Raw genomic sequence first — 25,704 nt, 5'->3', positions numbered from 1 at the left:
CCCGTAATGCACGATCCACGCAGCTTAAGAAGAGGAGAGATCCAAGCAACCAGCCTTCGTTGCACCAGGTGCCTGCGGATGCAGGGGGAGTGACTCCTTCACTCCAAGGGAGATTCCTTCTTTCTTCTAGTGCAGACTGAAGACACACTGCCCTCAGTGGATGCACAGCCAGTAGTTGCAGGAGCAGCCGGTGGTTGCAGGAGCCCTGGAAGCAATGTTGCAGAAGAGTTCTTCTTCTTGAAGGCAGATTGTCAGGTCCTGGAGGGTCCAGTCGCAGTTCTGGAGGCCAGAAGTTGAAGTGAAGGTTGCAGAGGAATTCTGCTGGAATCTTGCAAGCTGATTCTGAGGACCCACCCAACAGAGAGACCCTAAATAGCCTTAAAGGGGGATTGGTCACCTAGCCAGGTAAGCATCTATCAGGAGGGGCCTCTGACGTCACCTGCTTGGCCTGGCCACTCAGATGCTCCCAGAGTTCCCTGCCAACCTTGGAAACAAGATGGTAGAACCCAGGGACCCTCTTGAGGAGCTCTGAGCACCACCCCTGCGGTGGTGATGGACAGGGGAGTGGTCACTCCCCTTTCCATTGTCCAGTTTCGTGCCAGAACAGGGACTGGGGGTCCCTGAATCGGTGTGGACTGGTTTATGCACAGAGGGCACTAAATGTGCCCTTTAAAGCACACCAGTGGCTTGTGGAGGCTACCCTTCCCAAGCCAGTCACACCTCATCATCATCATCATCATCATACGCTTTATTCGGTCACATTTAACCATCAAAGCAATAAAAATCACAACAGATAAAATAACAATAAGTGCATAATAAATACTGGAATAAAAAAGGTTTTGACCAATAGTCATACAGATAAAATAAAAACATATACACTAAAAATCCTTAACATACTTCCCACAGGAAACTAACTAGCGACCTATCTAATAGGGAGGGACTATCTCACGTTATCGTCCTGTTTACAACTAGCGGAGGGTCACAATGATCTTAGAAGAAAATGTTATAAATAATCGGGGAATAAATAGGTTTAAAAACTATAATTGCTTAAAGACAAGTCTTTTTGGCTTTTCAAAAAGCGTGTACGTATATGCCATGCGGACGCAAGAAACGTGCTGACCGCACATATTAAAAAGGTAGAGGTATCTCTCATCATCAGCCTTAGTGCATCTTTACAGTGTCTCATGCCCATATTCCTACAAGCTATGCAAATCCACTTCCGCAGAGCAATCCCATAAGCAGGACAAATGAACATAAAGGCCCTCATTCCGACCTGGAGGGCAAAGGAAGCACCGCCAACAGGCTGGCGGTGCTTCCCGGGCCATTCTGACCGCGGCGGTAAAGCCGCGGTCAGAAAAGGGGAACCAGCGGTTTCCCGCTGGTTTACCCCTGGCCCAGGGAATCCTCCATGGCGGCGCTGCTTGCAGCGCCGCCATGGGGATTCCGACCCCCTTCCCGCCAGCCTGTTTCTGGCAGTTTACACCACCAGAACCAGGCTGGCGGGAACAGGTGTCGTGGGGCCCCTGGGGGCCCCTGCACTGCCCATGCCACTGGCATGGGCAGTGCAGGGGCCCCCTAACAGGGCCCCACAAAGATTTTCAGTGTCTGCTTTGCAGACACTGAAAATCGCAACGGGTGCCACTGCACCCGTCGCACCCCTGCAAATCCGCCGGCTCCATTCGGAGCCGGCTTCCTCTTTGCAGGGGCTTTCCCGCTGGGCCAGCGGGCGATCTTTTGGAGATCGCCCGCCGGCCCAGCGGGAAAGTTAGAATGACCACTGCGGTCATTTGACCACAGTGCGGTCTTTTGGCGGTTTCCTCCCGGCGGGCAGCGCCTGCCGGGGTCGGAATGACCCCCAAAGTGTACTACAGCTTCTGAGGTAGAATTACAGCTATGGCATAGAACTGTTGTCAAAGCAAGTCGCCAAGTACTTGTAAAAGACTTCAAAGGTAAGCACCCATACCTGAAGCGGACGTACAAGCTTTTGCTTAGTAAGTCAGGAATTAAATCTAGGAAAGGTTTGAAGTAAGGGTGCCACTTGAAGTCAAGAAATTTGGATGTCAATCGACCATGTGACGTACATAGCAAGTGATTGTTTCTGACATAAGACCTACAAACTGCTTTCAAATAATGTTTCTGGGCCCTCCTTAAATTGTGGGGTTGACTCCAGAAGTCCTTGAGTCCCAGATTATGGAACTATCTCGAGATATGCTTAAGCCAGGGAATTGAAAGTGCATTAGGTCTATCTAGGATGTCTTGTAAGGACTCCTTATACACGGCTAATTCTGGGGTGGTCCAAATATGTACCCAAAAAAGTAAGAGTCTTAGGGCTTTTATGTCAGAAATACGGGAGAGCCCAAGATCCAAAAACGCTGAAGTCAATGGGGTATTATGAGGACATGCCAAAAGAGATCTTATAAAGCTGTTGTCCCCCACAGATAATTTGCTGACGTTTGAAAATCCCAAAACCTCTGCGCCATAGGTCGCTGCACCCTGAGCCTTTGCTAAAAAAAAATTGAATAGCTGGAGAGACAGCTTTTACAGTAGTAGATTTGTAAAAACGCAAGATAACCCCGGATCTGTGTAATGAAAGTGCAGTGCTCTTATCAACCTGGGCCTCCCATTTCATATTGTTGCTAATTCTTACCCCCAAATAATCAATAGAGCATACCTTACTTAGGGGAGCCTCGTTAAATGAAATGGTGCATCTTTTGATGGGGCCACAGACAAAAGTCATAAATTTGGTCTTACTAGGATTAAGCTCCAATCCATAATCTGCACAGAAAGCACTGAATCTATCCACCAGGACTTGCAGGCCCATCGGTGTTTTGGAAATTAACAGTGAACCGTCAGCAAATAACAAGATCGGAATTTTTTGATTATTCAATGAAGGAGCATCATATTGACAATCCATTACAACTTTAACCACCTTGTTAATAAATAAGGAAAAAAGAGTGGGAGCAAGAACACATCCCTGGCGTACCACCCGCCCAATATCTATTCGATCAGTAAGTTCCCCCTGACTGCCCCATCTCACTCGTGCATAGGTATTCTCGTGCAGCCTTTGAATTAAATACACTAAATTCCTCGGGACACCAATTTTATTCAAAACTTCCCATAGCTTCCCTCTGACAAGGTCAAAGGCGGATCTTAAGTCCACAAAGGCAACGTACAATTTGTGTTTTGCTAAAGTGACGTATTTCCAGAATAACAGAGAGAGCCTAATGACCTGGTCCATGGTGCTAATTTTTGGGCGAACCCCGGCCTGAAGAGGGGATAAAACCTGATTGTCTTGAACCCATTCCATGAGCCTATCTAGTACTTGCTTAGCAAAGACCTTTTGCAAGTTGTCAATAAGACAAATTGGCCTATAATTAACAGGTAAGCTCACATCACCTTTTTTGTATATAGGGATTATTTCCACCCCATACATGTGTCCGGGATAGGGCCACCTGCTGCTATGGCGTTCGATAGTGTATTTATATACCACGCCCAGATGATGGGTTCAGATTTAAACAGGTCCCCCGGTATCTTATCAGGGCCGGGAGCTTTGGCTGGTCTCAAGGAGTTAATGGCTGCTATAGGTTCAGTCATCGTAAAGACAATGTCCTCCGTAGGGCCCTCAACAAAGAATCTGCATTTGTCACCCCCCTGGCACACAAAATCCTGTTGTACAGGTACGGCATACATCTCAGAAAAATGGGCCACCCATCCCTCTGGCTGAATATGCATACTAATTGTGTCATTGCCCCCTCTGTATCGACTAGCCAACAACCTCCAAAAGGAGCCATCATCTTGGTTCTTAAATGCATCCAGCATCCTTCGTTGAGTCTTGTGTTCCCAATATTTTTTTGCTAATTCCAGGGCCTTGGTATACCTGAGTCTGAAATTTCTGATCTCCCCAAGTAAGTGCATTTTAAGGGCTGATTTTAAATTGGACCTTGCATAAATACAGTCCCTGTTATACCATTCCCTAGATTGAGTATAACCAGGGGTGTGCCTGGAAGAGGTTTTCTTATAGAAAATGCCCTGTAGGATACTAGTCATTTCTGCATGGATGCTCAGGATTGGAATTATCAACCTCTTGCTCATCAAAGCTAGAAAAGAGTTTTAAAAAAAGATGAATAGATTGTCTTAATCGAATATGAATTTGATATCACTTTTGGCCAACTGACACAGGTTTGTCTATGATTCAGAAGAGGCGTCGGAACATCAGTGGTCTCTAAATTCTGGGCTCTTCCAAATACGTGACTGGTTAAGGTAAGGCACAGAGGATTGTGATCACTATCATGACGGGGTTCAACCTTCATATCTAGGGTACTTGTCCAGAGCCTAATATCCACCAAGAAATAATCAATGGTGCTAGAAGAAAATCCACGCTTAAAAGTAGGGGCACAATTTGGATCTGATCTGGTGCGGCCATTACATTCTCTTAATCCAAATCTAAGGCAGAGGAAAGCTATCTGCAAAGCAGCGCTGGAGCCAATACAGGAGGCATCCTCCTTCGGTTGGGGGATACCCCAAAGTTCGTCTTCCTCAGTTGTCAGATTACTAATAAGATTCTTAGATTCAAAGGTACAGTTCATATCGCCCGCAACCACCAGGTAGCCTGATGGATGCAGGTGCTCCATATGTTCGACTAACTAGGCAAGTACCCTAGACTCTATGCCTCGTGAAACAGATCTTGCATATACATTGACCATGGTCACTACAAAGCCAGACTGAAATGTGAATTGAACTACCAGTAGGTCATGTGAATTGAGATTTATCACTGAGTGGTCACATTGTAGTTTGTTATTCAGCAGAGTCATGAGGCCACCTTTCGATCTGCCAAAGCCCCCAGAAGGTGGTTGGGCCAGGGAGAAGTAAGTTATAAACTTGTCTAAATAGATCACCTCTTCAGCACAAGTTTCCTGGAATAAGCAAATGTCTTGCTTGTTGATGAAACTAACCCACTCAGGATCTTGCAACTTTTTCCCTATTCCTGAAACGTTCCAAGACATGATATTAAGTTCTGGGCATGCGGTTTTTATCCTAGTTCTCAAATGTAAGGCAGTTTCTAGATTACCGGGCCGTTCTTCTCTACTAACCCCGGTGATAACATTGGAAATCTCTGCCGGAGGGGCAGTATCTACTCAGTCCAAATCAGAAAGGAAAGGGGAAGGATTTTCTGTCATAGTTGGTGCAAGACTCTTGAGTAAAGCTTGGGCCCCACCCATAAATCTAGTGGATGAGGTGCAACAATTACACAGCTTGTCCCCGGGTGGGGTGCCAGTCATACCTATTTCTAAAGGGAGAGGGTGTTACCTACCTCTCCCAAAGGAAATCCTTTGTTCTGCCTTCCTGGGTTTGACCAGATCAAGCAGCAGGAGGGCAGAATCCTGTCTGAGGGGTGGCAGCAGCTTGTGCTGCCCGAAAAACCATGTACGACTGGTGGTAGCAATGCTAGGGGTCATCAAAAGAGCCCCCAGAGTGCATGGGTCTCCTACTCCCAATACTTGCAACAGTATTAGGATATGATTCCAACATGTTTGATACCAAACATGCCCAGGTTCAGAGTTACCATTATGTAGCTGGACATAGGAAGTGACCCATGTCCAGTACACGCGTACAATGGCGTCCCTGCACTCACAAAGTCTAGGAAAATGGGCCTGGAGTTTGTGGGGGGCACCTCTGCTAGTGTAGGGGTGCCCACACACACAGGCACCTGCACCCTACCCTCTGGGCTGAGAGGGCCTACCATACTGACCTGTTGCAGTGACCTGTAGTGAAAACGGGTGCATGCAGTGCAATGGCAGGCCTACTTCTGTAGGCCTGCCTCCCTTTGCATGAGCCCCCTATTGGTAGCAGAATAACTGCAGAATAACTGCTGCAGCCCATAGGGATCCCCTGGTACCCCAGTGCCCTGGGTACCTGGGTACCATATTCTAGGGACTTACATGGGGGGGACCAGTATGCCAATTGCGGGAAGGAAAAAGTACAGAACCAAACTTTACACGAGAGAGCATAACCACTGGGGTCCTTGTTAGCAGGATCCCAGTGGACACAGTCAAACACACTGACAATAGGCAGAAAATTGGTGTGACCATGCCAAGAAAGAGGGTACCTTCCTACATGCATGGTTGAAAGGGCATTTTTATTATAGTTTGTGCTTTTGTTTCTATGCTTCAGTCTTCCCCAAAGCCAGATTGGTTTGTTTCCAGAAGGCTCTTTTTATTGATCTGAACTTTCTGTTGTAAATTGTCAATGCCTTTTAATGTCTTTCCAGAAAAGGAAGTACAGTTGTAGATAACGGAGGTTTTATTCAAAAGGTAGCAGTACATGACTGTTTTTCAGACAATCTGAGAATGTTCCTGTCTAGTGAACAGTTACGGTCTGTTGCTATTGTGGTGATATGCACATCATTCTAGATTTAATGCAAGACCGAAAGCTTCCAGTATGCTTAATTTTCTTGCTTTAGTATATATAGAAGCCAATGAGAACAAAGATTACATTTCCCATGAGTCTTAGCAATAAGTACAAATGGTAATCAAGTAGTAGTAGACCAGTTGTAAACAATAAACCCACACAATATGATTTACTGAGAACAAAATGCTCTCTTTTCTTGTTGTTTGCTGTCAAGATAAATATTACTTTATTCTAATCTAACATTGTAATCTAACATTGGTTCTTCAAGTGTTTATGTTGAATTTACATATTGCCTTTCAGTATACTGGCACATATCCTGTTTTCACTTTCCAATAAGACTTATTGTGCTTCCTCAGGCCCTCCTTTCGCTATGCCAGGGCACGACCCCTTCATCATTCCACAAGAGCCTTTTAAACTTTGCCATTCTTAAGCATTCCACAAGTGCATTTGTTGCACAATACAATACGAAGGGATGATGGTCTGAGTGCTGAAGCTTTTCAAACACTCACCCCCAAGTCACAGATATGCGTTCAGTCCATGGTTCTTTTGCTCACCATGCCACCCTAGTTTGAACCCAGTCATATGCATATCAGTCTTGACCCTGTTCCCCATGGGAATAGTCCAGCCTTAACTGCCAGGCCAGGTCCTCTCTGGACCAAAAACAATCATTGTGGGACCGGTTTTGTGGTATCACCCCTCCTCAGCTAGGCTAGCTTGAATACAGTGGCACAGTGAGCAAGGGACCCACATCTGGGCATACTCTGGCCACTTAGGGCGACTTTAGCGACACAAAATGATGATGGACGGAGTGCTGAAACGTTTCAAACACTCACCCCCGGTCACAGATCTGGGTTTAATCCATTGTTCTTTTGCTCACCATGCCACCCCAGTTTGGACCCAGCCATATGCAAATCAGTCCTGACCCTGTTCCCCATGTGAACAGTCCAGTCTGAACTGCCAGGCCAGGTCCTCCTCTCACCGGAAACAAGCATCCTGGGACCGGTTTCGGGGTATCACCCCTCCTCAGCTAGGCTAGCTTGAATCCAGTAGCACAGTGAGCAAAGGACCCACATCTGGGCATACCTTGGCCACTTAGGGTGACTTTAGCAACACAAAATGATGATGGACCGAGTGCTGAAACTTTTCAAACACTCATCCCCAGTTATAGATCTGGGTTCAATCCATTGTTCTTTTGCTCACCATGCCACCCAAGTCTGGACCCAGCCATATTCAAATAAGTCCTGACCCTGTTCCCCATGGGAACAGTCCAGGCCAAACTGCCAGGCCAGGTCCTCCCTGTACCGAAAACAAGCATCCTGGGACTGGTTTCGGGGTATCATACCTCCTCAGCCAGGCTAGCTTGAATCTGGTGGCACAGTCTGCACGGGACCCACAGCTGGGCATACCCTTCCCACTTAGGCAACAAATGCAAAAAGAACAGATGTTGGACGGAATGCAGAACAAATCAAACATCCACCCCCCAGTCATAGATTTGGGTTTAATCAATCGGTTCTTTTTCTATTTGTTGCATAATCCAGCAGCGTTCTTACTGCTTTCATCTGTGGTCTTCTCCACCTCCTATCATGGCCCAACCTCTTACTGAGTGTGTTCTGCTCTGAAACGCAGCTACATGGGAAGTCTTCAGCTTGGGAGGGCCTTTCCTCACAAATGTGCAAACCGCTCAGATGCGGCTTTCAGGCTTCTTTGCACTTCCAGGATTTTTCAGCTCTTGCAGAACTGATTTTGTCTTAAGGCCATCATCTATTGTCCTGCTTGTTGTGATATTCTGAGTCTTCTTTTAGGTTAATTTAAATTACATTTTAAATTAGTTTGTTAATTCAATATTCTGTGTATTATAACATTAGTTTCCATATTTTAATTTTTCACTTGAGCTTCATAAACCTTTCATATGTCATATGACTTCTTAGCGCTCGTCTTTATTTTACAGTCAGGAAAAAGAGAGTGAATGGTTCAGATCAAATTTAAATTATTTCATTCAATCATCTGTTATGCAGGCGGTGACTTCCACAATGAGGTATAGACCTGAAAATATTTAGGTGTCTGTGAGTAATATCCTTGAAAAACAGTCTGCTTTGACCCTTCTCATTGAGAAAAACAGGAAGTGCTGGGCTATCTCCAATGCACAAGTCCAATTAATTTCCACCTGATACAACTACAATGGGATTTAATTGGAAGTCACGGATAAATCTAATAATAATTCTTAAAGTGTCAGACTAATTCAGAGGGAGATGATTTTTCCAGAAGGGGTAACTCAGTTTTCAGAAAGTATAGCTAGCAAAGATTCTCTGCACTAGGTAGGAAGTTATTTTTCCCTTGGACATCCCATTCATATGGAATTCTAATGCGAAAATGGCGCACCTTGTTGCGGTGGCTAAGCTGTATGACACAGATGACAACTATAGATATAATACTGATAATGATAAACACTTTGGAAAGCACGTTTTTGCTGGGGACAGTAGAAGTTGGAACCACATTGCAAGTCGGTTCATCACATTCAAAGCTATCCATCCTCAGATTATTGTCCTCAATGATATCCCCAAAACAAAAGCAGATAAGCAATTAGAGGATTAGTTCCAAGAGCCCAAGGTATCAGACTCCTAGTTTATCAAGATGATATTTTAATTATGGCTCAAGACAAATCAAATTTGGTTCACCATTTTTCGTGGCAAGTCAGCTTATTAAGTCTTTGGATTTCATTATCAAATGGACAAGCAGACACTGGTTCCTTCCAGGAGAACATACATTTTGGGTTTTCTCTGCAACTCAAATAAATTGATTCTTCGTCTTCCCCAGTACAACGTTTCTAGCATCAAGATTGAGATGTATACCATTCTGCTTAAGCCCTTGATCTCCCTGACAACATTGACTTAAATGTTTATTATCTTTGTCAATATAAGCTGTCTTTCTGGGTCTTCTTCATTATCAAGTTCTAAAAAGATTAACAATTTGCCCAGACATGTTGCCAAATAGCAATCTTGGTCCTGGCAACATCTTTGGCAGTCTCGGATCTAGTTCCTGACCCTACTGGAAAAAACTTCTGATTGCCCAAAGTTAATTTCATCCTTCCAAGTCTGTTACACAATTCTTACGGTCACACAATGGTATTCTAAATTACTCCCTCCCTCTGGCAGCTTGGAAGATTTCAGGGCAGCCTCGACAAACTCACCATTTTGTTAGAACCTGCTGAATAACTCTGAAAATCCTAGCCTCAGGTCCTAGAAGAGCTTACCAATCTGCATGGCCACTATGGGTTAGCTGGTGTGTCAGAAGATATACTGATATCAGTTCAGCATATCTAACTCTGATAGTCAACTTCCTAGCTACTCTTCCAAGCCAAGGTAAATCTTATAAAACAGTCAATACATATTGATCATCAGTTTCAGCTAGGCATGTTCGAGTGGATGAAAAACCAATGGGTGAAAACCTTCTGATCTGGTATGTTTTTCTAATCCTCTTGGCCTGAAGTAATCTGTTCTATGGGAAGTCAATGTTGATTGTAAATTGTTTCTACATCAGTCTGACAATTCATTAACTTTAAAAGTATTGTCTGGAAAGCTATGTTATGGTTGGTGTCAATTAAGCATTTCTCTGATGCTGGAGCCCTGGATATGTCTCCCAGACACTACACTCGTACAGGGGATTATGTTTTCTATCCTTATTTCTTTAATCAACCAAAAGTGTGTTCAAGCTTGTGCATTAAAACATACAAGAAAAAGACTGTTCATCTAAGAACGTCCTTTTCCACGTAATTGTTTAACTCTATTAGAAAGCCTTTTAAACCTGTCTCTTCTCCTACGCTACCTCATGGGGTGAAATGGATCATGTCCATGGCTGGTATTGATTCTTTTGCTTATCCAACAGTGAGTCAATGGCATCCAAAGCTTTTTTTGGGCTGGCTCAAGGCTGGAGGACATTCCCGTATCTGCAAATTGGCATAACTACACACTCTTTTGGACAGTCTAATGCAAACCTGTTCCAAATGTTGTTTCAAGAATCGCTGATATGCTTTGAACAAGCACAATAAGCATTGCTAGTCTTGTCATAAAATACAAATTTCAATTCTGTGTGCCACAACTCATCTGCAATTGTACAGGATGTATTTTTGAGTGATATATTTACTCGGTGGTTTTAGTATTTATTTGCAAGAGACTGATCACATTTTGTGATGCTGCTTCTTTAGTATTTGTCATTACCTGTAGTAGGGCAGGGGTCTAGAGCTCTCTGGGGTTAGTTGGAACCCGAGGAGAATTGCAGGTACCTTACAACCTTTTCTAAACATATTGGTCTATTTTGATATAAAACACTAATTTTTTGGTGTGTCATCAGCTGCGGAGCTTTTTCAAGATGTAATTGGACTAATCATATAGCCTGTCATGAATGCTTTTAACAATAGTTTTGACGTTAATTTTCAGAGCTACTCAGAAGGAGCACGATAATGCTCTCAAGCGTGTTATTTACTTGTTGATGCAGGTTTGAGTCTGATTGCTGAGAAATGTGTATTCCATAACACAAAGCTAAAGTTCTTTGCTCATATCTTTTATGATGGGGTTATGACACCTGATCCAGTTAAAGTGCTAGTGTTGTCAACTGCCAGTCTCCCACAAGATGCGTCCATTTTACCTTCATGCCTTGGCATGGCTGTTACTGTTCCAGATACATATTAGACTTTGCCACGAAGACATTGTGGCATATGTATGCAAATGTTTGTCCCAGACTAAACGTGCTTATTCAGAACCTGAGAAAGTTTAGAAGTGGTTTAGGCTTGCAAACTTTTCCATGTGTTCTTATATTGAAAGCCTTTTAGGCTTGTGACAGCTCAGCAAGCATTGTTGACCATCTTTGGCAATCCAAAGGCCAAGTTCCTCATTGCATTGAAGGCTGAGGTCTATGTTTACAAGCATACAACTACACAAACGGGCACCATCCAGGGGAAGATCAAAACCTTGCTGACTACTTCACCAGAGTGCCTATAGTGTCATGGTAGCCCTACGTAAATTTCATTGTGCAATCAAACACACCAGCTGCCATTTTGTTGGGCCAATTGTCACTGCCACGAGTTCACATAGTGACATGTTAAAAGTGAAAGACATAATTACACATCATCTTGGAACCAGAATAGTCAACCTCTTGACAGTGACAGTGAATACCAGAAGTTTAAAAATGTCAAAAATGAGCTGTCAGTGATTCAAGAAGACATTATCCTGAGGGGTTTGAGAATTGTTATTCCAGTGAGTCTGCAACAACAGATAATTGAAGTGACCCATGAAGGACATTGTGAAATCATTGCCACAAAACAAGTTCTCCGAGACTGAGTCTGGTTTCTTCATCCCAATGACCGAGTTGAAGGCCTGTCATCTATGCAACTGCCTGTCATTGAAACCTACTAAATGCATCTCAAGCCTGTCACATTTGCCAAAGCACGTATAGGAAAGAATTGATGTTGACTTTTTCGGTCTTCTTGACAATGCACATCACCTGATGGTGACTGTTGATGAATACTCCTGTTTTCCATTGATAGAAGACCTCTCATCTATCACTCAACAGAGAGTCATTGAGAGATTAGACTGCATTTTTGTGACATATGGTGTTCCTGGGATTTCAAAATCTGACAATGGCCCACCTTTCAACAGTCAAGAATTCAAAGATTTTCTCATCATCTTATTGTGAAGCATCAGAAGAGCACACCAATGACCTTGTTGAACGTTTCAAGAGTACATTGAAGAAAGCTGTTCAGCCTAATGTTTTGGAAAAGCTCAACCTTAAAACTGTCTTGGATTCTACCCTGCAAGCTTGCCGTTTGACCCCTCACCTGATCGTAGGAGAAAGCCCTGCAACTCTGATGCTCTGGAGAGCCATGACGACCAAGTTACCTCAATGGACCAATGGAAAATCAGGTACTGAGGAAGAAACCCGTACCAGAGTCTTGGATTGTAAAAGAAAGTGGAGGCCTACGCAGACAAGCAGCGTCATGGAAAAGATATTGTTTTCACTAAAGGAGAATGTGTGTTGTCACTCAAGAAAATGGAAGTCTGATGCTCCATTCGATGCTGAGCCATTCCGCGTTGTGACCAGCAAAGGACACATGGTGACTGCCCAAACTCCTAAGAAGTCCATCACAAGAGATTGCTCGCATTTCGGACAAGTAGGTAACCATTTGTCAGATAATGTCAATGTAGAGACTGGTTCTGAAAGAACAATTGAAATACCCCTGCCTGCTGTTGCTCTTGCATCGCCAATACAGATTGTAGACACTTTTATTGCCGGTTTCAAGTTTCTGAAGACATGATTGGGACGAGTAATCAGATCATCGAGAAGGCTCACTGAAGAACTATGATTGTGTGTATAGGTGTAAAAACATTTGATTATTTAACAGAAGGGAAGATGAGGTGTTGAGCGAGTTATTATTGAAGGCACATTTTTGGTTCCTGAAGGACTCCATAGAACTGTGACATAGGTGTTAGAGTGTGGTGAAGTGAATGCAGGTTTAGAATGTTCAGTTTGAGGTTACACACAGATGAATAAAGGCATGTTAATACCAAGCTCTGTGTTAGGCGTAGTCATTGGTGGGTGCCCAGGCTGGGGAAAATACTACACGGATGGCACAGTTTTTATTTTATGTAGCTCAGTAAGTGTGTTACTGCTCTTAACAGAGCTCCTTTAGTTACCTGCAGGTCATACATTGTAATCATTCTACGACATCACTGTGAGCTATGAAGATGTGACTCCTATGCCTTTTAACCCTGAATCCTGAACACTGATTTACACACATATTTATTGTCAATGTATAATGTTTACGCATGGTGTAAAGTGCTTTGATATCCTGCATTGACTAGTAGTGCTATGCAAGGAATAAAACAGACTAGTGGTATTTGAATTGTTATTTGTGTAAATACTGAGACTGACCAACACATTTGACATTTTTACAGTGCATGTGTATATCTTATATACAGGGATTGCATAAAGTCAAAAGCATGTCTCTCTTAAATACTTGTGAAGTGATAAGCTGTGTCCCTCCCCTCCTGCACTTTGCTGCTCTCCGAAGAAAGCAGACAACAAGCAAGCGCTGCAGAATGTGTTTCGGTGATTAGCATATTTCTGTGTAGGGGAGGGGGGGCAACCTCTTGACAGGACTGTCTACCCGCGTGTACCCTTGACTTGTGCCCCGATAGTAATTCCAGTTGCCACAGCAGAGACGAGTACTAAGGAGGCACCCACACCCGTAGCACGGCACAATGACCTCCCGACGTCCTAGGTGACTTGAAAGCTCAAGGAAATGAAACTAAAGGGCGCTCATACACAATAAAGCAAGCAACTGGAGCACGCGTTTAACTGTAGGTGGGGAACGCACCGAGGAGTGACTTCTCAACATCCGAGGTGAAAACGAAAATAAATAGATTAAAGGACGACTACACGAACGTAGTACGACACAGAACAGAAGCAATCAATTGGCGAGTGTGTCTTTATTCCATTAATCTAAACAGCGCGCAGGCGCAGTCCACATCGCTCGCTGATTGGTTCTCAGGCACAGTCCGAATCGCTCTTCGATTTGTTCTCGTCTCCTTCCTACGTGCCCCCCGCCCCAGGCCTCCATTTGAAGGTCACTAGTTTGTGACGTAATAGAGAGGTCATTCGTGACAGCGTACAGGCCGGGTGGCTCCTATGGTGCAAACTTCGTTTACTAACACTTGCCTGGTGTACATGGTGTGCAGCCGCCTTAGCACAGCCGGTTCCGCAGGCAAAGAAAGACAACGAGTAAAAGACTAAGGGAGTCAGGCAGCGTCCAGATGGCCTGGCGCGCACCAGGTAAATTCTGTGCATCAGAAGCACTTGTCGTACTGTCTGTCAGGAGCCCGATATGTTCAGCAGCAACACTGTAGTACTACCGGTTTCACTGAGCCAGTGGACATGCCAGGGTATCGTAGCGAGGCCCTGCCTTTAATATTGAATGTCAAAGCGAAGACGTACTTTAAGTTCTTTTTCAGGCCCAGCGATTGCTTCGGATGGTGTTATATTATCCTTCTGCGTTACGTTTTAGACTTTTAGCCTGAAGGTCAAAGGTAAAGGTTGATGATGGGTCAGAGCTTGATCTGTCTGCCTGCGCATAGGCGCAACGAGACCTTAACTTCGGGGAGGCTTGGTGGCATTCGAGGCAAACATGGCAACCAATGGAAGTGGAGATAACACTTAAGGGGCGGAGATATCTTTCAGCCCAATAAAATAAAATAATGATAGATCATGCATTTTCAACATGCTGGTCAAACCTGATATGATTACAACAAATATGTTTTAGTGAATCTGACACTGTGTAAAGGCTACTGACCGATATCTTTACAAAGGGGAATTAATGATTTGAGAATACACACTTTCTTTTATAGGTTTCAAGATAAAGCAGATTATAATCAGTTTTTACAAAGATTTTTCAACACTCTAACACATTTTTTTTACCAATTTCTTCTGTGATATGGCAGTAAGCTTATGAAATATTTGTAATTTCATGTTACGAAAGACGCTCCTGCTAGCCTTTCCAAAGGGTAGGCTTTCCGGCCTCTCATCTCGATGTTGCACCATATGCGTGTTTGAGGTCGAACTCATGTACAGGTCTCAGAATATTGAGTGTAGTTGGATTAACACGCCTGTTTTCAGGATATGTAACAGAACAATCCCATATTTGATTTTAAATGCAACTTCAATTGCTCTTGAAATTGAATAAGTGAGTGTCAGTCAGTTGGTAATATTCCTGACTGTCAGAATAAAATAGTTGTTAACACATCAAGGTGTTCTCATATAAGATGAACGAGCTACATCTGTGCAGGAGACCACCAGACAAAAAGGTATTTTGCTTGAAATAACTTGCAATAGTTGATGGTCTAGCGTGCAAAGAATGCAAGTGTTCCATCAAGCATCAGAAGAGGATGGCGGACAGACTTTGGAGTGCTGGGATATTAATTACAATTATCGATTAATAACTGATTTCAGACTATAGCATAGTTTCGTTCAGTGTCAGTTTGAACTGCCTCAGTTTATAAATCCGTTCAATGCATGAAGAGAATAAATCAAAGCAAGGTTTCTGTCATATCTGGGTTGTGTCCTTCACAACGGGAAAGCACTGTAGCAAAGAGAAAACCATATCATTGCCTCTAACACACTGGGATGGAGTCTTGCATTTTCTGTCTACTGTTGAAGTTAAAGCTTGGTGAAGTACCTCTGATATGTATTTGTAGATGTAGTGGGAATGGATAACTGGGCTTTTCAGTCCTCTTGATCTATTTCGAGCACTTAAAGTAGCTCACCCTGGCCTGATTACAAGTTGCACAGTACTGCCAGGGTGCAAACTGCACCAATTATAATTAGTACCATGCTGACACAACCCACCATGTACCATGCAATCACAAGCTAAATCCCACAGAATGGGGAATTACTATATGGATCTCGATTTGCCAGTTGGAATTTCACATGGTATTACTTTTTCCAGGGTGTTTAACCACCTGCTGTGAGTAGGTGGTAAAAGTCTGTAGGGAGCTGAGTTAAGTGTGAGGGAGGCTGTTGTGAGGGAGCAGTGGTTTGGCGAGGGGTTGAGGAAGATGAAGGAGTGGAGTGTATTGTCCCCCAACCCTTCATGGCCTTGGCTGGAATGAGTCTGGCCACAAAGCAGCCTTTCCCTCCAATTTTAGCTGCAGTATTTCCCGGCTGGTAAAATTGGGTTTGTTGTTCTCATATCCAGTACATCTGGATGCAGGATCACTGGACGTCTTATAATTGTGTGGAATAGAATTCCATTCTGGAAATCATAGTTCCCAATCAGCGACCATGTCTTTTATGGACACCTTGCAAGTGGGGTGATTAGGAAGAGAGAGTGTGTCACAATTAGAAGCTTTGAAAAACTAAATAAAGTCGCTTTTAACTGTAAACGACTTCTAGATGAACTCAGTGGTTCAAGTGGACAAGATCGATTGGGAATAAAACCCTTTTTTAATCACTTGAACAATGCAACTATGGTGGTATTATACAATGACAGAGTAGTATAGTTAATCAAAATGGAGTGCAAAGGAATATGGTAGCAAACTGGTATAAGTAATACTAGGAATTCCTAGTTCCGGGCCGGGGGATGAGGGCTAAGGTTGGAAATACGGAAATGGAAGGGAAGTGGGGTATGAGTGGCAAAGAAGGATTTTAAAAAAATGGCAGCCAGACAACAGTCCCCAAGGTAGTAAATTGGAAGATCAGGAGAGCAATCCAGTAACGCACTTATGCATGTAGATTGTTGTCCCAACACAAGGCTATCTAGAGGGAAACGTAACTCATAAGAGGCTAGTGAACAATTCCTCATTATGCACACAGACAGAGCAAACTGATGGGGAAGTGAATATGTAAATGAGTAGCAGCATACAGGACTAAAGAGATAAACAAAGAGAAATGCTACCCCTCCCCTGCCTATCTACCTCACAGCTTTACAGCACAACAGTTTCTCCCCTACTGTGTCCCACAATATAAAACCAGGTCACTTATGCTGAAGTGACTGACTCAACTATTCAACAGATTAGTTCAGTGGTTATAATGTACAGGAACTTGCGGTCCAGTCATAGCTGATCACTGTCAGTTTATGGGTAAATTAAAATATTGAGAGATTGGGGGACGGGGAATATCCTATACAAAGGAGTAAAGAAATGCTATCCAGATCCTTTCATAGGCTTCTAGCTTGTCGTTAAGTTTATAAGTAATACATTCATGGAGCACCACCCCAGTGGCAGCCAATGCATACTTTGGCTACTGTTAAAAAATTGGCTAGCCACCGGTGAGTGTAATAGTCCATATTGGGGGCCTCAGTTGTGTCACGGAGAAGGGATAAGGGGTCTAGCGTCAGGGTGCTGTAGAGATGTAAATTGGCCCACACAAGTCCAGTTGGACTGTAGAGTCGGGTAGGACCAGAGAACATTGTAGAGGTTGCAATAGTATTCTCCTCAGTTGCTGCACTGGCTGTAAGGCAGCAGACATGCCCGATGTAATTTCTGTGGGGACCAGTACATATACAAAAAAGATTTTAAAGAAAAGTAATTTCAGCAGGATTCCTTACATGCCCTGTCATGGTCAAGAAGCAGGATTGCCAATTCTTTGGCTCAATATGCTTTGCCCAAGATTGCCTGTCATTGTAGTGTAGTTGTGTTGAGAGGGGGGCCAGAGTATATAGTTTAAATTAAAACGCCATAAATTCCAGTAACAATGGCCCTAAATTGGCTCCATAGTCTTAGATATTGTCGAATGGGAGATATATTCAACTCCACTGGTGGGTGTTCAAGCACACCCCTGAGATAGTGGTATAATTGTTGGTACTTCCAATTATGTTCCCCCTCTCTGCTTAGTCAGGAATGCTGTATATGCAAAAGTAGTTACACTATGTTCTGTCTTCTAGGTCTGTGACCTAGTGTTGCAAAAAGCCAGTATCTCTGCCCCAGTCAGGTAGAGCGTAGTGGCGGGCTTCCACATCATTATTCCTCTAGTCGACTTTGTCTAATCAAGTGGGGAAGGTGGTGACTTCCTCTCACATTAATTACCTTTGCGAAGGAATCATTGCTGCCAGTGTCGTACCAGTGACCTTAATTTGCTTCAGAAGCTCATCCATGTCTGAGATCGTTTGGAGTCTGGTTGGGCTTAGGTCAGCTGACTGCTTCTGAGAATACCAGTTGGAGACTCGGCAGTCTGTGTGATTGCATATAGAGTTAGGTAGTGCACCTAGTCTATAGTGGGTAAGGACTGTAGGCAATCTCAAAGTGATGGAGGAGTGATCATCACTATGTTGGGGCGAGGTTGTAGTACGCAACCTGGTACAAAAAGCTCCTGCCTCCACTGCACATTCAGGATTTGGTATGTAGCAGTAGACCAAAGCACCCAACCTTACATTGTTGTCCATGTTAAAATCTGTATTGTTAGCCATCCCTCCTGCTGACTGTACATCCTGGTGGGTCTAAACAGTTTGATAGCTTCTAATTTGGTGATCCCTGATATCAGCTATTCCCTATAATAAGAACTGCAATGATTGTAAAGAAGGGTGGGGTCAGGGAGACAGATGACTGTGATTCAGCCCACACTAATGCCTACTCAGAACCCTGGTAAATGGGAAACGGAGGAATGGTCAAATGATAGGCACTATATATATATGTATTGGGACCCCCTAAGTGGCCTCTAGTGTCAAGGACTTAAATGGTGCTCAAGAGCACATAGCACCACCCGACATCCCAGTCTTATCTGTGGGAGTACACAGCCCAAAAGTCACCACGTCCCGTCTGAGCAGACCACTGCTCCCATAATAAGACCTACTGCATGTAACACCACAGCTTGAGGACTGGAGGCCTTCTGTCAGTAGATCTTGGCCTCGCTGAAAAAGGAGGGGGGAGTCACTCACCTCTGGGCCTGGATCGTTGAAGGTGCTCTGATGTATGTTTGGGTGAAGCCCTAGGCTTAGCCAGCCTACCTGGAATACAAGGCTGCCCTCAGAACAAAGCCTCACAACAGGCGTACTATGGTTCAAGTTGTGTGGGAACCCTTCCAAGAGTCTGCAGTCTCAGTCAGGCATGTAGGGCTAAGTAGAGCGCAGCACATAAGAGTTTGCACATTAGGCAGCGGCAGGCATGTCCTCCGGCGAGCAGTGCTCCATAAGGGGCTCCAGTATGCAAGGTAGAAAGGCAGCAGCTTGGGGTACTCTTCTATGTCACAGGGTGAGGTACTTGTCACAGGCTGAAAGGGAGAGGAACAGGCCAGTCAGACCATTGCAGGGAAGAGTCAATTTGCCCATAAGGCAGAGTTCAAGATGGAGGGTGGTGGCTTGGGAGTGTTCACAGCTTGCAAACAGCTGTTTCTACTGTCTGGAAGAGTAACACTAGTCCCTTTAGCATCGTGGGACACCTCAACTACAGAAATTAATCCTGTCTCTCTCTGCTGTGTAGCAACAGGGCATAGGTGGGTGGTGGTGCCGGGGAGCTTCATTGGAAATAACCCCCATAAATAAATATAATTTAAAATTTTACAGTGATTTTCTTACTTCCTTTTCAATGTTTTAATGGCTCAATGTATTATTATGATGATTTGGAACTCCAAAGAGATCCACATGAGTAATGATACAGTGCCATATAAATTCATAATAAAACTATACACTTTTCTAAGGAAAAGACAGAACCATATAAATACATGATAAAATAGTACACTTTTAAAAGAACACAAAAAAATCAAAATATCTGCAATAAAGTTTGAAAAAAATTAAAAATCCTATAACAAAATCTTTCATGGGGGGGGAGGGTATAACATAAATCTAAGGCCTCTCTATAAGATCTGATATTTAGCCACAAAAAGAGGGGTTTCAACCATTTTTTCCTTTGTGTTGCTAAAGCGGGACAGACACATAAAACATGTTTGATATTCTGTACCCCACCTTGACACAAATCACAGGAGTTTATGGAGCAATCCCACTTGGCAATAAGGTCTCTAAAGGGTATTCTATTAAGTCTGATCAAAATACAAAATCTCACTCCATGTGGTAAGTTGCAGGTCAAATAAGGTTGCACCACTTTCATCTTTACAGAATAGGTTAACTTCTCGAGACCTCTTCTATGACGGCATGCATCCAGGCACATCAAAAAACCTTTGGACCATGTCGCTTCCTTCATAATTTTTTTTAGAAATACATAGGGTCTCAAAGGAATGGGGACCGAGTCCAGCTGTAAGATGTAGTTTCTGAAAAACACAGATTTTTCTCTAAAATTGTTAAAGATTTCATTGAAGGCCAGCTTTCTCAGTGTAAGTTCCTCACTATGAATAAGGCAATGCGCCCTTCTGATCACAGCCGCAAGGCCTTGCACAAAAATATTCTTAATGCCTAATTCAAGTTGTAGCACTGCCCCTGAGGCAGAATGATTACAAGAGGCCTTTCTCTTAGAATACGGCCTTCTGTCTTGTCAAGAAAATCCTATTTGTTTATGTCTAAACATTCGATTGCATGTAAGAAAGTAGGTGGAATCTTAACCTGTTAGGCAGACAATAAGTGTAAAAAGTGACATTTACCATCTGTATTAAAGAATGCCACCAAACCTTGGGCATGTGAAAATGCCTTATTAGTATTTTTGCAAATATGCTCTTGCTCGTTTATTGAGGCCGAAAAGATCTTACCCAAAAACTGGTATGAATCAAGCTGTTCCAACTTATGTTGACCCAGAACCCAGATTTTACTTCTGATTTGTTTTTCCCGGAGAAGCATACCACCTGAGACATTGATGTATTCAGGCGTTGATTTAGGCCTTTTGGGGTAAGATCGTACACAACTATGTCATCCACATATAATAAGCATACCATTGGCCAGCCCCCCACCACGGGGGCATAGCCAAAAGTGCTCCTGTGGTTTTTAGGAAGGTCGTGAATGTAGAGGGAGAAAAGCAATGGGGCCAGTTAACAGCCCTGTTTCAGGCCTTTTTTGATTGAAAAGTTTGAAGACAATCCCTCCACCCATTAGGATTTTACACCAGGTCGATGAGTGCAGGGAAATCACCATCGCAGGAGACAAGGTGGGATCCCTAATTCTTTAAGTTTCTTCCACAATGTTTTCCTATCCACTCTGTCAAATGCTGTAGAATAATCGATAAATGCAGCATACAATACTCCCCCCCCCCCCCCCCCCCCCCCCAGTCTGGACATATTTATCAATTATAGTTTGCATTATAAGGAAGTTATCTAAATATTATGGGCCTTTCTGAAGCCTGCCTATTCCAGTGGAAGAATACCATTTTCCTCAACCCAATCAGTTAATTGCAGTAAGAAACTTTTCGCAAATATCTTTCCAGTTGCATCTAATAAGACAATTTGTCTGTAATTTGACAGTACTGTTTTATCTCCCTTTTTATGTAGAGGAAGTATTATACTACCCGTCCATGATTCCGGGATATTACCATGGGCATAACAGGTGCCAAGTAGTAGATGAAGAAGTTTTGCCCAAAGCAAAGGCTCCCTTTTAATTAAAGTCACCGGAACCTCGTCGGGGCCCATAGCACCCGAAGAGTGCATTGAAATTATAATCCCCTCTAATTCAACCACAGTAGGAGCACCCGTATTATCCATTTCTCCCCCTCTGTTTGATACTATCACCTCTCTCCCAGGGTCAGCGCGCTGGTTTTCAGCGTAAAGGTCTTGGATATACAACTTCCAGTCTTCCTCTGCCATCGGGAGGGGGGGGGGTGAATAAGGTTTTACAGTTTCGGCACCCCTCTGAGATGATAGCCCAAACTTTCCTGGGGTTTCTCTTTGCGGCTGCTTCCCTTAATGCAATCCACTTGTGATCCTCTTCTTTTCTGCGGATCGCCAGTTTCAGCCGCAGTCTTCTTCTCTTAAGTTTTGTTATTTCCCTATTAATTTCCTTAGTCTTGTACTCCTATTGTCGCCTTAATAACTTATTTATTTCTCTGTTCAGGTTCAAGATAGGCAGCTGAGCTTTTTTGACTCCAGTTTTACTCCGCATAAGCTGCTTACGCGAAGTAATATAACTTATTAAGTTGGAAAAATGTGTTACAACGTCTTTCCCCCAAATCTCCATATGTCCCACAATGTTTTCCAGCAATGGCTTAATCAAAATTATTTTAGCTGTCGTCCAAGACATTCTCCTATTTTTTCCAATAATTCTAAGGTTTGCGCCTTTTATAGACCATGGATCTGTGGCCCCTAGCTGCAGTTTTAAAGTAAGTTTTAGTATCTTGTGGTCACTATATGGGGTGTCTAATATTACCATATCCTCAACTCTTTGAGTGATGTTGTACGAAGTGCAACTATAGTCTATAGTGGAGTTATTCTTAACGGACTTATGTGTGAAGACAGCAGGTGAATCCGAACTGAAGCGCCCATTCAGAATAATACTGCTGCAGGACCTTAGACCTTTAAAAAAAAAAAAGAATCCTCTTTTATCTGCCCTAATTCTAGGAGCGAACAAGATAGAAGGAATATTCAGTGCTTTTTCCCTATCTAAATTACCGAAGGAATGAAGCGTAGAATTCGAAATTTTACAATTTAAGTCCCCCATTATAATTAAGTTGACAGAATTTCTTACAGCGCAAACTTGTGTAAGCAGTTGTTGTAAAATATTGTCAAATTCCTTTTCAGAGGGAAATATGCATTTACAATAGTCATCGGAAGTTTCCCACCCTTCTCCTCCCTAACTTGTACTCGTACTATTTGGAAAAAGGTTGTATCTTCGGAGAGGTTATCAAATTCCCAGTTATATCTGTCACTTAAAAGCATGGCTATACCCCCTTTAGCATGCCCTTTTTTTGAGGGGAATGCTTTTTTGCTTAAAACCGTGTAGCCCGGGCATGAGGAGTCATTTAAACACCAGGTCTCTTGAATGCAAATCAGATCGATCTTCATTGAACACAATACATATAATTTACATCGGTCTTTCCCTAGTCCTGCAGCATTCCAAGAGACCAAATAGAGGTCAGTGTTAGTAGCATGACTATTTCAGCTTATCCTTTGTCTTAGATCTATTCAGGGCCCCCGCTAACCAATTCCAGTTTTCTTGATTGGAACTGGAGCCCTGATATTTGGGACCTTCCAAAACAGACACTACCCTTGTACCTTGGAATAGGGAAACTTGCAGAATTTCACCTGGGGAAAAAGAATGTACCCACCCCCTAGTTCACGATATAGCTTGTGGAGCAATCCATGAGAAATAAGCTGCCTGCTAGAGTACATTGACTTCTCTCTGACTGGGATACCCCTGCGTTGGAGTTGGGCACAGCTAACCAGAATTAATTTCACAATAGTTTTAGAGGAAAACTAAACCTTTGCCTTGCACCCACCTATACTGTGGTCAAGAAAGACCCTCACAATATCAGTACTCTCAATTAGATTGAGTTCTTCTATTTCCAAAAAACATGACAGAAGAAAGGAACGATTTAAGCATATATTTGAGTGAAATATAGTCAAGAACTCCAAGCAGTCTGCTAACTTCATATGCCCATTCAGGGCAATATCTCTACTGAATTTTTCTTCCACTTTCTGAGTACTTATTCTGGGACAAATCTCCATAGCTCTAAAAGGGACAGGATCAGGTGGGATTACATTGATGGATTCTGATCTGGCCCAAGGAATAACCGGTGAATCCGTCTGTCCACGATCTTGCACCAGTACAACGAAAGACGCCCCCTCAGTCCTATTCTGTGAATTCTTGAGTGAGGGGACCAGTTCCAAGGTGACCGTAGATTCCACCTGCTCTCTTTCCTCGAACTAAACCGTCCCTTTTTTTTTTTTTTTGTTGAGTTTCGACGGTTCTTTTTTTTCCGGGTCTTCTTCCCTCTTATTTTAAATGTTTTACTAGCCTGTCCCATATTGAGTTCCTTTTGTTCCATCAGCTTTATGGATGACTGATCTTTGGGGAGGAAGATTGGGAATGGAACCGCTCTGGGATTTAGAGCGTGTTCCATTTTCTGGACATCATGGGCCAATGGAGTAATATTGTGCAGTGAATTCATGCTAGAAAAGATCTTGTCCAGGGAATATATCTCGTTCTCTTCGGAGACCATGATCGCTGGTGTAGTGACTACTTCTTACTAATGTTATTTTCCAGCTTGGGTACCTTTATTGGAGTGGGAAAACTTATCACCTGAGCAATTGGTAACTGCAAACTAGAACCATTTGTATTTAGACCCAAACTTTTACATGCCTCCTTTTTGATTGTTTTGGTCAACTCGTCAGGAGAGTGGCTCATGTTTTGATTTGCTAGTAAGACTTTTATAATGGAAACAAGAATATCGTGAGTGTGATGAGAATTTTTTTATAGATTTTTCGAGAAGTTCCAAAATGGACGATAACATTATTTCAAGACACTTAAGCGATTCAGAAAGGACTATGGGGGTTATTCTAACTTTGGAGGAGGTGTTAATCCGTCCCAAAAGTGACGGATTTACCACCAGCCGTATTACGAGTCCATTATATCCTATGGAACTCGTAATACGGCTGGTGGTATATCCGTCACTTTACCGTCACTTTTGGGACGGATTAACACTCCTCCAAAGTTAGAATAACCCCCTATATGTTGTCCTGGTGGGCACACTAGGTCTGGGATTCTGCAGGACTTATATCTGAAAGAAAGTGATCGGAAGAAGTACTACTAAATAACGTTAACATGGGGGAATCAATATTAGATTGTGCTAATATGGGCGTTGTTGGTATAGACGAAGGGACAATTCTGCTGCCGAACACCTCATCTGGATCGATATCAGGAAGGGTGTATTCTATAACATCGGTCTGGTTGACCTGATTGAACCCCCTCGAGAGGGGAGAGGTGGTAGAAACAGCAGATCCCTCCCTAACGGTAGTGCCATCATCCGTCATGATATTCAAGTCAATATCCTGAATGGGACCTTGAAGAGTATTATTATTGATGCAGAATGTATTTTCTGCCTTAATCGTTGTTTTCTCACAAGGATCCTTTAGAAGAAATGGGAGAATAGAGTTCAAACATTTTATGTTTAATTGCTGCACTCCCTTGTTTTTTATTTTTTTTGCAGGCCCGACTAAGAAATGACCTACTCCTTCTCATACATTTAGAAATCATTCTGTTTATTCCTGATCTTTTGCTCCTGTTCTTAGTAAAATCCTGGATCCTCTTCCTCCAGCAGACCAGTTATCCTCTCAAAGGAGTTGTTAACGATTTACCAGTGCCTAGTATGAGTCTGGTGTAAGTCTGATTCAATTTTCTACTACGCCATTCTGAATCTCTCTGAGAATACGGGGACCCTCTCTAGCACACTGCCAATCACAAAGGTATTTAACCAGTAGTCCGCAATCCCTAAGTACCTCTTTTAACACAATTACAGGCAGGCTGAAGTTCAACAAAACGAGGCGTAGATCAGGGCAAGGGCAGGGCAAGGGCAAGTCAAGGCCGGACCAGGCCCGAGGGAATGAAATAATAAAGTGGAGCCAGCAACAAGTCACAGTACCTTAATGACGGGTGACAGGCCCCCTTTCCGTTCTCAACTCGACCAACTTTCCCCCAGTCCCGCAGTTCTTCACCACCTGCTGGCCTTGTTCCTCTGTTCCTTTTGTTCATCTGTTCCTTGTTCCTTGTATCCTTGTATCCTTGTTCCTCTATTCCTCTGTTCCCTCTGTACAGCTATACGGCTGGCTTTTAGGTACTTTTAAGTTCTTCCTCAGCGATCCTCGCTGCTCTTCAGCGTTCAGTAGTTCAAGTGCTTCAGTAGTTCAAGCACTTCCTTATTTCTTTTGGGGGGAGGCTTTCTTTCCTCT

The 25,704-nt window shown here is 43.3% G+C and overlaps 1 protein-coding gene across 1 annotated transcript in view; it reads left to right on the top strand.

Moving 5' to 3' along the window:
• The first annotated feature begins 14,032 nt into the window (after positions 1 to 14,032).
• COQ3 (coenzyme Q3, methyltransferase) overlaps positions 14,033 to 25,704 on the top strand; it is a 109,778-nt gene continuing 98,106 nt past the window's right edge. The window contains exon 1 of the mRNA XM_069235538.1: positions 14,033 to 14,232. Coding sequence (XP_069091639.1) covers positions 14,214 to 14,232 — 19 coding nt within the window. The 5' untranslated portion in view covers positions 14,033 to 14,213. The remainder of the gene's footprint in view (positions 14,233 to 25,704) is intronic.

The sequence above is a fragment of the Pleurodeles waltl genome, chromosome 5 (assembly GCF_031143425.1).
Source record: "Pleurodeles waltl isolate 20211129_DDA chromosome 5, aPleWal1.hap1.20221129, whole genome shotgun sequence".
Taxonomy (NCBI): domain Eukaryota; kingdom Metazoa; phylum Chordata; class Amphibia; order Caudata; family Salamandridae; genus Pleurodeles; species Pleurodeles waltl.
This window is presented reverse-complemented; position numbering and strand designations above follow the sequence as displayed.